Source organism: Corythoichthys intestinalis, chromosome 9, assembly GCF_030265065.1.
Source record: "Corythoichthys intestinalis isolate RoL2023-P3 chromosome 9, ASM3026506v1, whole genome shotgun sequence".
Lineage (NCBI taxonomy): Eukaryota > Metazoa > Chordata > Actinopteri > Syngnathiformes > Syngnathidae > Corythoichthys > Corythoichthys intestinalis.
Window position 1 is genome coordinate 52,428,318 of NC_080403.1, and position 13,657 is coordinate 52,441,974.

The 13,657-nt window shown below is 42.2% G+C and overlaps 1 protein-coding gene across 2 annotated transcripts in view; it reads left to right on the forward strand.

Moving 5' to 3' along the window:
* igsf21a (immunoglobin superfamily, member 21a) overlaps nt 1–13,657 on the forward strand; it is a 623,523-nt gene that overhangs the window by 471,320 nt on the left and 138,546 nt on the right. For both annotated transcript variants that reach the window (XM_057847132.1, XM_057847131.1), the window contains one exon: nt 7,243–7,358. In XM_057847132.1, the coding sequence (XP_057703115.1) occupies nt 7,243–7,358 (116 nt within the window). The remainder of the gene's footprint in view (nt 1–7,242; nt 7,359–13,657) is intronic.

Genomic DNA, 13,657 nt, shown 5'->3' on the forward strand with positions numbered 1-13,657 from the left:
CATGTATCGAGAGATTTTGAGTGAAAATCTCCTTCCATCAGCAAGGGCCTTGAAGATGAGACGTGGCTGGGTCTTTCAGCATGACAATGATCCAAAACACACAGCCAGGGCAACAAAGGTGTGGCTTCGCAATAAGCATTTCGAGGTTCTGGAGTGGCCTAGCCAGTCTTCAGATCTCAACCCCATAGAAAATCTGCGGAGGGAGTTAAAAGTCTGTGTTGCCCAACAACAGCCCCAAATTATCACTGGTCTAGAGGAGATCTGCGTGGAGGAATGGGCCAAAATACCAGCAACAGTGTGTGAAAAACTTGTGAAGAGTTACAGAAAACGTTTGGCCTCCGTTATTGCCAACAAAGGGTACATAACAAAGTATTGAGATGAACTTTTGGTATTTACCAAATACTTATTTTCCACTCTAATTTGCAAATAAATTCTTTAAAAATCAAACAATGTGATTTTCTGTTTTTTCCCCACGTTTTGTCTCTCATGGTTGAGGTTTACCCGTGTTGACAATTACAGGCCTCTCTAATATTTTCAAGTGGGAGAACTTGCACAATTAGTGGTTGACTAAATACTTATTTGCCCCACAGTATATCCACAGCATATAGGCTAACCTTCCCCAGATATGTCATAACAAGTCTTTGTATTTTAGTGCAATTGCATGTCTCACACTCAAGGCTCAAAGTTGATAGCACTATGCTTCGCTGTGCTGTGCTGTGCTTTCATACGCTGTGAATAGCATGACTAACTAACCCTGCTCTGGTGGAGCAATTGAACTTGACTCTTTACCTGAACCTCCAAACCTTGCCACTGAAAGAAGTGTGCTAGTTTCTATGGCGACGTTTGTTTCATGTTTATTCAGAAAAAAAAAACATGTTGAATCTTTACAACTGGTGCACAATTTTAAAAATTAATTAAATAAAACATACGTAAAAGCAATCTAGTTTAGAGTTTCACAGTCAGAATGCGAAATGACATGCCCTGATGCTTTCAATATTTAACTTTTCCTCGCAGAGTGATGCAGTATATAAAAATTCCAAAGCATGTTTGAATGTCACTCCCACTTGGAAGAAGAAAATATTTTGTCCGAACCCCTTCCCTACCCGGGACCAGAGGCGTAGCAAGGGTCCCCGGGGGCCCCAGGCAACAAGCAACATGGGGCCCAGTTGGACAGGGACAGTTGGACTTGGATCAATTGCATATTTAATAAAAGTATACTAACTAGGGCTGTCAAACGATTAAAATTTTTAATCGAGTTAATCACAGCTTAAAAATTAATCGTAATTAATCGCACTTCAAACCATTTCTAAAATAAGCCATATTTTTCTGTAAATTATTGTTGGAATTGAAAGATAAGACAAGACAGATATATACATTCAACATACTGTACATAAGTACTGTATTTGTTTATTATAACAATAAATCCACAACATGGTATTAACATTATTAACATTCTTTGTGTGAAAGGGATCCACGGATACAAAGACTTGTAGTTCTTAAAAGATAAATTTGAGTACAATTTATAGTAATTTTATATTACAACCCCTCTGTATGTTTTCGTTTTAATAAAATTTGTAAAATTTTCAATCAAAAAATAAGCTAATAGCTTGCCAATGTGGAAGATTGTGATTGAAATACACCACAAGGTGTCAAGGGCGAGTTTTAAATTAATTAGAGATCTAGCCAAGTTTTTCTAGTGCCTTTTGCCCATCAACTGACACCATAGTTTCCGGGTTCATTGTACCTTACGTTCATTTGAGTGTTGACTTCACAACGTACGAGACCTCTGATAGTTTGTACAGTGTCCGTCTTCTCTACTATAATGAGGACCAACACGGTTGAACAATATAACCCAGAAACGTCAACGGCGCGACAACGTGGCCGCCGCGAGAACGCAGTGAAACGCGGGCGTTAAAGTCAGCCAATGCACACCAGTCGCAGTCGCGTCCCAGAAGCGGCTCAACACGACGCACGTGAAAAGAACGGCAGAGTTTATTAATTGACGCGAGACGTGACCCTCCTGCGTCAATACTACTACCGGTAGCTAGGATCGGGCAAACCGGAAGTCACTTGTGTAAAAATACGGTGGATACGGTTGATTTTCAAATTAATATGCAATCGTAACTAGAGATGTCCCGATCGATTGGCATCCCGATCGATCGGGTCCGATCACGTCATTTTCAAAGTATCGGAATTGGCAAAAAAATATCGGACATGCCTTTTTTTAATATATATACTCTATATTTTTTAATTAAATCGTTTTCTAATTGTATATAACGTCACAGACATAATGTTACACTCATCTAGAGTCTTTAGTTTAGGCTTAAGGTAGGGTTATCAAATTTATTTTAACGGCGGTAATTAATTTTTTTAAAAAATGTATCACGTTAAAATATTTAACGCAATTAATGCATGCGCAGCACGACCCACTCACGCATTGTCGCACTCAATCTGTAATGGCGCCGTTTTACCTAGATATAAAAGGCAGCGTAAAATGAGTAGAGTGAAAGTTATACAATATAAAATATACAATATAAATGACTATTACATCACATTTGTAAAATATAAACACATAATTAAATAGATAATAGCCCATTTAAATAAAATACATTGAAATGAGCTAAAACACCTGTAATTAATAAGAATAATACACAGATCGTGCTTACACAACTTGAGAAAATCCACCAACAATCCACCTTTTGAAAACCGTTCATAAGGGGAAAAAGTGATTCATTGAGGCATTTCATTTGTAAAATACAGGTTAAAATTGTTGTCATTGGGATTGCTTATCTCTTTAGCACAGGACTTCTTTTTTCTGACCAATACGCTGGGTCTGAAAGGCAAATTGTTGTTGGATTATCTTTAAATACCCGCTACTTTTTGAGCAGAATTCTAGCTTTGTATAGGCCAGTGCTTCTCAATTATTTTCTGTCACGCCCCCCCAAGGAAGACGTAAATGTTTCGCGCCCCCCCCCAAACTCTGCCGCCACTGTAAATAGTATCATTTTTATAAAATTACTATTATAAATACGCATCTGCCTAACATTGTGTCCTTTTTTTCTAATAAAGAAAAAAAGTAACATAGATAAACTTATAATAAAGTATAACTTTATTAACATTGTTTTGTTTGTAACAGAAAAGACTTGACGTGCATCAATTTGCCTGAATTGAAAAAAAAAAAGTCACATCCAAACTGTAAAAAATACACTCAAGGTACATTTTTGCCCATTTGATACAGAGAAATAAAATGTAATAAAATCAGCAAATAATAACAAATTAAAATGGATTAGAAACATTCACTCATGAGGACAATATGCCAAAAAATTTGACCGAAAAAACAAAACTGAATAAAAGAAAAAAAAAAAGAGTGTCCTTGGACAGGACAGTTTTTATTTTTGCTGCTCACAGTATTTACCTCCTTTGCAATGGTGTGGCGTTATTGTGCAATGAGCATGCTAACAATGCTCACTGGTTTACTGATATAACACTGACAAAGCAGGACGATTGTTGGCAATATTCGGCACGTTTTCACTGAAAAACAATCAAGCGGCTTATCAATGAGATTGGGGTCTAATGTCTTTAAGTGGCGTCTTAATTGATTTGGCTTCTGGCTGTCCGCTATAATTATTTTTAGACACAGTAAACAGTGGTCTTTCCTCATCACCCACTGTATTAAAAGTCAAAGCTAAAAGGCAAACGGCAGGAAAAAAGCGCATTCTCGGCGGCCGAGGTAGAACCGTAGGTGAGGGCGGTCGTCGTGACGATCCCAAGGCGAAAATGGCACTTCTCGGGCGGCGACGTGAGAACCGGACAAGACAGTGGGTCGCTGCGTGAGGGAGTCCAGTCGGAAAACGGCTTTCGAAAACGGCGGCGGCACACTGCTCTTCATATCTGTTTTCTGTGTGTGCTGAGTGCTCTTCCTTAGTTCAAAAATACTGCGCGCACTCTGAAAATGAGAGCGCCACTGCCACCTACTGAGTGGATGTGCAAGTACACTTTATTCCAGTACGGCAAAAAAACAAAAAAAGCATGTTCCCCGAGGTCACATGCGCCCCCCCCTGGCATCGCTCTGCGCCCCCCCAGGGGGGCGTGCCCCACTATTTGAGAAGTACTGGTATAGGCTAATGTTCCTATTGTTGAAAACACAAAGGTGTGTAATAAACAACTAGCACATTTATATTTTGCATTTTGTTTTCTTACTGTACCAAAAATGAACCGAACCGTGTCCTCAAAACCGAGGTACCTACCGAACTGAGATTTTTGTGTACTTTTCCACCCCTAATTTTGAGCCAATGTTATGATTTCAATTCAGATTTGAAGCCTAGGTGAGGGATTGAAAGTAGGGTTTTGAGACAAGGTTTCAAGTTAGCCTTGGGTTTCATGCCCTAGTTATGGATTCAAGCAAGGGCTTGGTTTTCAAATAATGAGTTTAAATTAGCTTTGAAGCCACAATTAAGGTTTGAAAGTGTCGTTTCAACCCAGGGTTGAAGCAACATTTCCATCGTTGTGCTCCTATTTGCTTTGGGTCTAGTTTGTTGAATCCTCGACCGACTCTCGTGCCGCACCAGGTTGAGGCGTCTTGTCAGGAAGCTAATGGAGTGTCCTAAGGTTAATTTACAAGCATATGAATCCCATCAATAAGCAATTAAGGGGTGCGCAAGCACGGCGGCGCGGGGGCCAGCGGCTAAATCCCCATCCTGCCTTTAATCAATTAATTGCCGTGACACGTCTGTTTAAGAGCGCCTGATAGATTTACACATTAAAGCCGCCGCGCCCAAAAGCCGCCGCGATGACCTTTCTCGTTATCTCGCGCCAGCCGGCGACCGTCATTTCTGGACCAGAAGAACAGAGTCGCCTCATCTTCCACCCTCGACGATTCCTCCGCGTATTGATCGGAATTCTGGGGGAAAACGTCAAGTTGACTGATCGGAGGGGATGCCTAGTTGAAGAGCGTGAAAGACTGACTGCACTTCTCTGTAGAATCAACGATTGGACTTTCGAATTAGGGTGTCATGTCAGAAAGAAGGTTTCACTTTAGCGGTGAAAGTTAGGGTTGCAATAGTTGTGGAATAGAGCTTCAAGTTTGGCCTTGAAGTATGGGTTTAGGGGATTCAATGATTCAAATTTAAGTTTGAATCATTCGCTTAGGCTTCATTCAATTTTCACATTTTAAAGGTACAGTCGGGTTTAAATGCAGGTTGGGAGTTTGAATTACGGTTTTCAGATCAGTTATTTGGTTTCCATTTTGTTTAGATTCAAATTCGAGATTCAAACCATGGTTTTCAAGTGACAGAGTTGACCAAGGGTGTGATTCTTAAGTGAGTTTTCAAGGGTTTCAAACATTGGCTTAAATTGACTGTGACAGGATAAAAAAAAAAAAAAGTCTTAAATAGCGTTATTATGTTAATTAAAGTCATATTTTGAGACGATTCGACTACATTCAACAATTTGGCAAAGCGCAGATGATGCCGTTCAACCTCGCCTGTCATTATAGCGCTCTAGCGTCCCCAGCTGGATGATGACGTCGGCAGGGTCACGATTTCAACTGATTTAGAATTCAGCCCATTGAGGGGGAAGATTCAGAACTAGGAAAATTGCGACAGAGAGCAGCAAAATGTCATTGGTTCATTCTCTCTACTCCAATATTTTTACAGCATATTCTTTTTATCTACAGTAAGTATTTTTACCCAATAGCTAAACAAATGGTATAGTATGGTTTCCGAAAACGAAAAATCACTCAAAACTACCCCAACTCGTGTCACACATGCCGGCAGGATTGATTGTCTTCACCGATCAGCCAGCCCACGGCAGCGGGCGAGTTAGGGCTTGCCGTTTTGCTGCCCCAGTAGGCAGGTAATGCTCATCGCCAGGGAGAGAAGAGGAAATGCAGAAAATGTAAAGAAAACAGGAGTAGTATTACCACCCACAAAATGTTTGCCATGATCCCAGTAATTGATATAATATAAAACACTAAGCTTACTCACTTCCTTGTCCATCCAATGGTTCCTTGGTTGTCTGACTTGTTTTGACCATCGCGGTGAACAAGGACCTTTTGGAAATCCAAAAAGCCTCACACCTCTTTCCCGGTGTAGCAACAAAAGCCTGCATCACATTGGGCTGGTGTGACGCAAAAAATAAACAAATTAATCCGCAAAACCAGATGAATCCACAGTCCTTCTGCATGCTATATGGTAATGGCTGTCTTATGAAGAAAATTTCTACCGCTGACGTCACATTTGCCTTCTTCCTCAACCCTAGACAGGAGCCGGAAGTCACTCATTTTCATGGCGCAGGATTAAAAAAAATGATCAAATACAGGTATATCGATTGCTTCCACACACATCCAAGCCGTCCATTTCAGTCAGGAACATAAAATACTGTGTGTAATATGAAATAAACATGGACTTTAATGGTTAATCTCTGGTTGGAACCATAAATGACAGTTTTCAGATCAGCTAGTATTTGGTTTCCAGTTTGTTTAGAGATTCAAGTTTGAGTTTCAAAATTTCAAAATTATGGTTTTTAGGTGACAGGGTTCACCAAGGTTGTGATTTTTAAGCGTGCTTTCAAGGGTTTCAAACATTGGGCAGTGATTCAAAATTAGGATTTTAAGGTCCACTGAAGGTTGTGATTTTTTTTTTTTTTTAAGTAGTTGCCAGTATGTTATGTGATAGATAGTAAAAGAAGGAAATTTATCTTGAAAACGCTCTTTAAGGTGTTGTTATTGGTCTGGACAAAGTATGGTTTCCAATAGTGATGTCCCGATCCTATGAGCAGTCTCGGTATCTGTGACTGATATGGCTATTTTTTGAGTATCGGATTTGGTCAGATTAGATCTGATCCAGTAGTCACATGCATTTTCGGTACCATTGTGCTTTTTGGCTGGTGTATCTGCAGAGTTGGAGGACTTTTTATTAGAAACTAATGATAGTAACAAAGCATCGTCTAATATTTGTAAACAGTATTTCATGAGGCGGTAGCAGGTCTAAAAATATGGAGATCGGATCGGTATTGGCAAAACATATTTGAAAAAAAAATCGTATCGAAAGGCAAAAAAAATCAGCATCTGGACATCCCCAGTTTACTACCCAGATGAGTAACAAGTGTAAAATATTGATTTGTGCATATAATTGAGTAGAGCTTCAATGCATGGATTTGACTTTTGTTTTTCAGGTTTCAAACAGGATTTGTGCCTGTGTTAAGGTTTTAAACAAATGTCTTGTTGTGTTTGAACCCCATCAGCTCCTCCCAACAACATCTCAGTGGTGGCTGAGAACACGCCGGCGCCATTTAGTCGATACCAAGCCCAGAACTTCACGCTGGTCTGCACCGCCAAGGGGGGAAAACCCGCACCGTCTGTAAGTTTGGGACCCTTTCACTCTTATTTGTCTCTTTTCATCCATGTGCTGTGAATTTCAATGAGTTTATCAGTAGTAGATGTCCAATCCATTTGGACTGGATTTTAACAGCCAATGTGTTAAAACGGTGGTTCTTAACCTGGGTTCAATCAAACCCCAGGGTTTCGGTGAGTAAGTTTAAAGGGTTTGGCGAAGATTAAGCCGCAACACAAAAACATGGGCAAAACTAGTGATGCGAGAGTGTAATCAGTGTATGGTGTTTATATTACGTTTTCAAACTTATCCAAATATAATTATGTAGATTGTTAGCATCCAGAGCTGTCGTGTGCTTTACATACAGTACAGGCCAAAGAGCACACCTTGTGTAATCCATGTCTTGTACATTGTAACGCGTGGTAGCTAGGATACGTGTATAAAAGTACCAAAAAAGGGAGAAGCTTCCACTATGCACATTTATTCACAAAAAAATAATATTTCCACCTTGACCACTCTTCACTCGGGAGCTCAGCAGTAGCAAACACACGTTCCCTGACGAACTCCCAACATTGTTGTGAGGTCCACGTCAGAGTCACTGTCGTCACTGTAGCGTGCCATAGTGCTTTAATTATTTAGTATGATTTGGGGAAAACTCCCACGAAGAATAGTCAACGTAAAAGATAGCAATAGTAATCCAAATCCGCGTTTTTACTCACTCGATAATCCAGGAGTTAGACCGATCCCATGGCACTGTCGCAGCCGCGATCAGGCCGTCAATTATCCGATAAGCCGCTGTGGGACCGACGAATCCAAAAAATGGACAGATCCGAAACCAATATTACAGACGCGGTGGGACCGTCGGATCCAGAAAATAGACGGATCCCTTACTTGATTGAGGATCCAGGAAAAATGTTTGGGTGCCAGTTGTCACGCGTGGTGGGTAGGATACGTGCATACAGGGACCAAAAAGGGGGAGAAGCTTCCACTTATGCACATTTATTCACTAAAAATAATAATTCCACCTTGACCACTCACTTCACTCCCCTTGTTTCCATATGACTGAAAAATTGCATCCAAAAGCAGCACATCGTGGCATTTTACTTCGCAAGTTTAGGCAGCAATAAGCAATTGTTGAACTCGCAAGATACCAATGACGTCATCACTGCGAGCCCGCAAACCATGGCGCCAACTAACGGTCAAAATATGGACTAAATATTATAAAATATTGCCATTGATTTAACATTTTATGTGTTTCTAACAACATATTTTAGTACAAGAGAACAACTGTGGTTTATTAGAGCCTACACGTATTTAAGTTAGAGGATCACTTTAAAGTTTCAAGCCATGGGTAGGTTTTATCAAATAAATGACTCGACCAAATTTGTCAGCATGGCCTCAATGCTGTCACCATGTACTCTATATGTGACCACAAGTGCCTCAGTACTACTTACAGTATCAATCACCAATAAACACACACAGTATTTCAGCTTATGAAAACTGGATAATATTGTGACAAGGCTGCAATGTTGATAATTTGCACTCATAAATCTAATTCTACATCATCATCATGCATGATTGCTTAAGTGCACTGAGTAGAGTCGGTCCTCCAGAGTGGAGGCGTCCCTGGACCCGGAGCCCCTGCTGGCTCATTAATCAGCGTCCACTCACACGCATGCAAATGGACTACCCAGCAATACGCGCATCCCTAGCAATTATGAGCATAGCGAGAGGTGAACGCAAGGTGAATGTGATTTCCGTCTATCAGGTGCCCACTCACTGTGAACAGGGAAGCCTTTAACTCATTCGCTGCCATTGATAGTGATGGACACTCAATCCATTTTGATTGGAAGGTGCTGGCAAAATCGTTGTCAGCCCTCACAGGCAAATTTCTTTTATCCAATCATAGTTTGGATTAAAATTATGATTAAATGCACTGTTTTCATGGACATAAAAAAATATTAATGATTAATTCATAGAACAAATTATTTTAACATGTTTAGATTGACCAAATATACTGGAAATACAGGTAGTTACGAAAGGTTTTAGTTCCTACGTTGGCGATGTAACCCGAATTTCCACCTAAATCGGAATTAAAATCCAAAATAACTATCGAAAAAGTCCAAAAGTATTATATTTTGTTTAATGGTGGAGGATACACTGCCCTCTGGTGGCAGCATTGGCTGGACTGTCATTCAAAAATGCTTCCAATCAAGAGCACTCAGAGGTCTCACATGGATAAAGGATAGCTGCGCTCTGGTTTGGCCCACATAAGGCTGTAAGTTGCTTCAGCTAATATACACTCACCGACAACTTTATTAGGTACACCATGCTAGTAACGGGTTGGACCCCCTTTTGCCTTCAGAACTGCCGCAATTCTTCGTGGCATAGATTCAACAAGGTGCTGGAAGCATTCCTCAGAAAGTTTGGTTCATATTGAAATGATGGCATCACACAGTTGGTGCATGTTTGTCGGCAGCACATCCATGATGCGAATCTCCCGTTCCACCACATCCCAAAGATGCTCTATTGGATTGAGATCTGGTGACTGTGGAGGCCATTTGAGTTTAGTGAACTTATCATGTTCAAGAAACGAGTCTGAGATGATTCCAGCTTTATGACATGACGCATTATCCTGCTGAAAGTAGCCATCACAAGTTGGGTACATTGTGGTCATAAAGGGACGGACATGGTCAGCAACAATACTTAGGTAGGCTGTGGCATTCCAACGATGCTCAATTGGTACCAAGGGGCCCAAAGAGTGCCAAGAAAATATTCCTCACACCATGACACCACCACCACCAGCCTGAACTGTTGATACAAGGCAGGATGGATCCATGCTTTCATGTTGTTGACGCCAAATTCTGACCCTACCATCCGAATGTCGCAGCAGAAATCGCGACTCATCAGACCAGGCAAAGTTTTTCCAATCTTCTATTGTCCAATTTCGATGAGCTTGTGCAAATTGTAGCCTCAGTTTCCTGTTCTTAGCTGAAAGCAGTGGCACCCGGCGTGGTCTTCTGCTGCTGTAGCCCATCTGCCTCAAAGTTCGACGTACTGTCCGTTCAGAGATGCTCTTCTGCCTACCTTGGTTGTAACGGGTGGTTATTTGAGTCACTGTTGCCTTTCTATCAGCTCGATCTAGTCTGGCCATTCTCCTCTGACCTCTGGCATCAACAAGGCATGTCCGCCCACAGAACTCCCGCTCACTGGATATTTTTTCTCTTTCGGACCATTCTCTGTAAACCCTAGAGATGGTTGTGCGTGAAAATCCCAGTAGATCAGCAGTTTCTGAAATACTCAGACCAGCCCTTCTGGCACCAACAACCATGCCACGTTCAAAGTCACTCAAATCACCTTTCTTCCCCTTACTGATGCTCGGTTTGAACTGCAGGAGAAACCATGTCGACATGCCTAAATGCACTCAGTTGCCGCCATGTGATTGGCTGATTAGAAATTAATCACGGTGCTGGGTGATGGCTGCCAGCCGGGAACCTGGCAGCCACAGTAATAGGGTAGTAGGTGGGTCCCACACTTTTTCCTCATGGCGTGGCTCCTGGGTTGTGGCCTCCCCTCTGCCTGGGCTGCTGGCCGCGGGAGTGGGGTGGGGGGTCGGGGCTCCGATCTTGCATTGCCCCATTACAGTTCCTCGTCGTTCTCCTGCCTCCGCCTTCCCCTCTTCTCTGACTGGACATCCGCCCTGCGCTCCGTCGCGGGTCGCTGGCTGGGCGCCGGTGTATCAGCGGGGTGTTGCCTGCACCGGCGGGGGGGCCCTGTCCTGCCTTGGGCTTAGTGGGCCTCTGGGGTTCCCGTGGCGTGCCGTGCCGGTTGGGGGGCTGCGGCTGTGGCTCGTGGCCCGGGTGGGGGTAGACGTGGGGTTGGTGGTGCGTCCCCTCCTGCCACCTCTGAAGGCCGGTTGATGGGTGCGCGGGTGGCCCGGGGGACCACCCTGGATCCCGGGGGGGGGGGTCGATGGCTCCTTTGCTGGGCTGCGGGAGGAGGGATGGGCTGCGCTTGACCCCCAGCCCCTCGACCACCCTCCCTCCCCGGGCTGGCTGGGTGGGGGCCGTGGCCCTGGGTTGGCTCCCGCGCGGCTTCTCCGCCCGTCTGCGTGGCTGTCGCGCGTCCGGTGGGGCTCACGTGCAGCTGGATGCGGTTGGGCATGCTCGGGTTGGGGGTCCTGGTGCCGGGACTGGCGATGGGGCGGCGTACGCCAACGGGCTTACATTCATAAGAGATTTACATGATTACTGGGTTCTAGATCACGGAACTGATTTGTGTACACTCTACCTCTTTCAATCACTTAGCGTATAGACACCCCCACCCCCGTCCCCCTCTTTCACTGGCCAATAGGCCCCCACATGGTGTAAACCGGAAATACATCTCGCTGACGATGGCACCAGCATATTAATAATTAGTCTAGATGTTCTATGTATTTCTTGTTGTTGTTTGTGTATGTGTTTCTTTTCTTTCTTCTCCTGTGTTGCTTTTCTTCTGTCCCCCCATAATCCCTTCCTGTTCGCTGCTTTGTCGTAATAAAAAGGTATTTTGAATGATCACAATGGGATTATATCAGACTCTCAATGTGAAACATTAAAACTGTTCAGACAACCCGGGCACTTAGACTTCCATTCTCTGTGTCAAACAGCTGAACAGGACAGGTTACAAAGAGAAAAAAAATTAAGTGTTAACGAGCAGTTGGACAGGTATACCTAATAAAGTGGCCGGTGAGTTTATATTTGGGTAATTGAAATTACGGGAGGATTCTTGTATGAGTATTTATAAACTAAAAACACAGGTCAAACATGCAATGTTGCACATCTTTTTATTCCTCAATCATCAAAGGATTATGTCATGAACTTTTTTCCAAAATGTTTAGATTTTTGAACGTGTCATAACCAGCTAAAGTTGAAGAATTTCAAATTCCAAATGTGGAAAATCACACACATTGCTTGATTACCGATAAACTATCTACTATAATTTAATATCTTCGCTTCAATTTGACATATCGCACATCGAGTTTGAGCAAATGAGCATTGAGTAAGCGCTCCAAAAATGGCACTTTTTGACAATATTTTTTTAAACAATGGACATCATTGTCATGAAACGAGAACAATAACATTCCCCATTCATTTCAATGATATGAAACGGGTCTGTTCATGAAAAATGACTTAATTTTTTAAATTTTATTACCTTCATGGACGGAATCAATGCCATTTTTGATCAAATCCTCTTCCTCTCAATCCATGTGCCGTCTTTCTGGGGACTTATCTTTAGACTCGGCATAATTCACTGCTTCTGCTCGCCTTCTGAGTACCGGATGCTCTTCTACTGGTGTTCTACACCTCTTCTACCCCTGCCTTGTCGCTGTGATGCCATTTTGTTGATGAAAAATAACATTCTCTATTCACTTCAATGATATGAAACTTTCTCTTTTATATCTGGGAGGGGTCTGTTCATGAAAAATGACTTCATTTTTTAAATTTTATTACCTTCATGGACAGGTTCAATGCCATTGTTGATCAAATCCTCTTCCTCTCAATCCAAGTCCCGTCTTTCTGGGGACTCATCTTCATGTTTGGCATAATTCACTGCTTCTACTTGCCTGCTCAGTACCGGATGCTCTTCTACTGGTGTTCTACACCTCTTCTACCCCTGCCTTGTTGCTATGATGCCATTTTGTTGATGAAAAAAATAACATTCTCTATTCATTTCAATGGCATAAAACTTTATCTTTTACACTTGGGAGGGGTCTGTTCATGAAAAATGACTTTATTACACGGTTGGTCACAACATACTACTCAGCAGATTGGAACAGTGGGTAGGGCTTACTGACACTATTCTTCAGTGGTTCACATCCTATTTACATGATAGGGATTTCTTTGTGTCAATCGGAAATTATCAGTCAGAACGAACCAAATTCACGTGTGGAGTCCCTCAAGGGTCAATTCTTGGACCACTCTTATTTAACATCTATATGCTTCCGTTAGCTCAGATAATGGAACAGTATGACATCTCCTATCACGCCTATGCAGATGACACACAACTGTACATTTCTGTGTCCCCACATGATTATAGTCCCTTAGTCTCCCTGAGTAAATGCATTCATCAAATCAATGAATGGATGTGCCAGAATTTTCTCCAGTTAAATGTGGAGAAAACAGAGGTGATCATTTTTGGGCCAAAAAAGGAAAGGTCAAAGATAAGCAGCCAACTTAGCACAATGTCACTTACAGCTACAAATCAAGTCAGAAACCTTGGCGTAATTATTGACTCAGACCTAAAATTTGATAGCCATCTAAAGTCCGTCACTAAATCCGCTTATT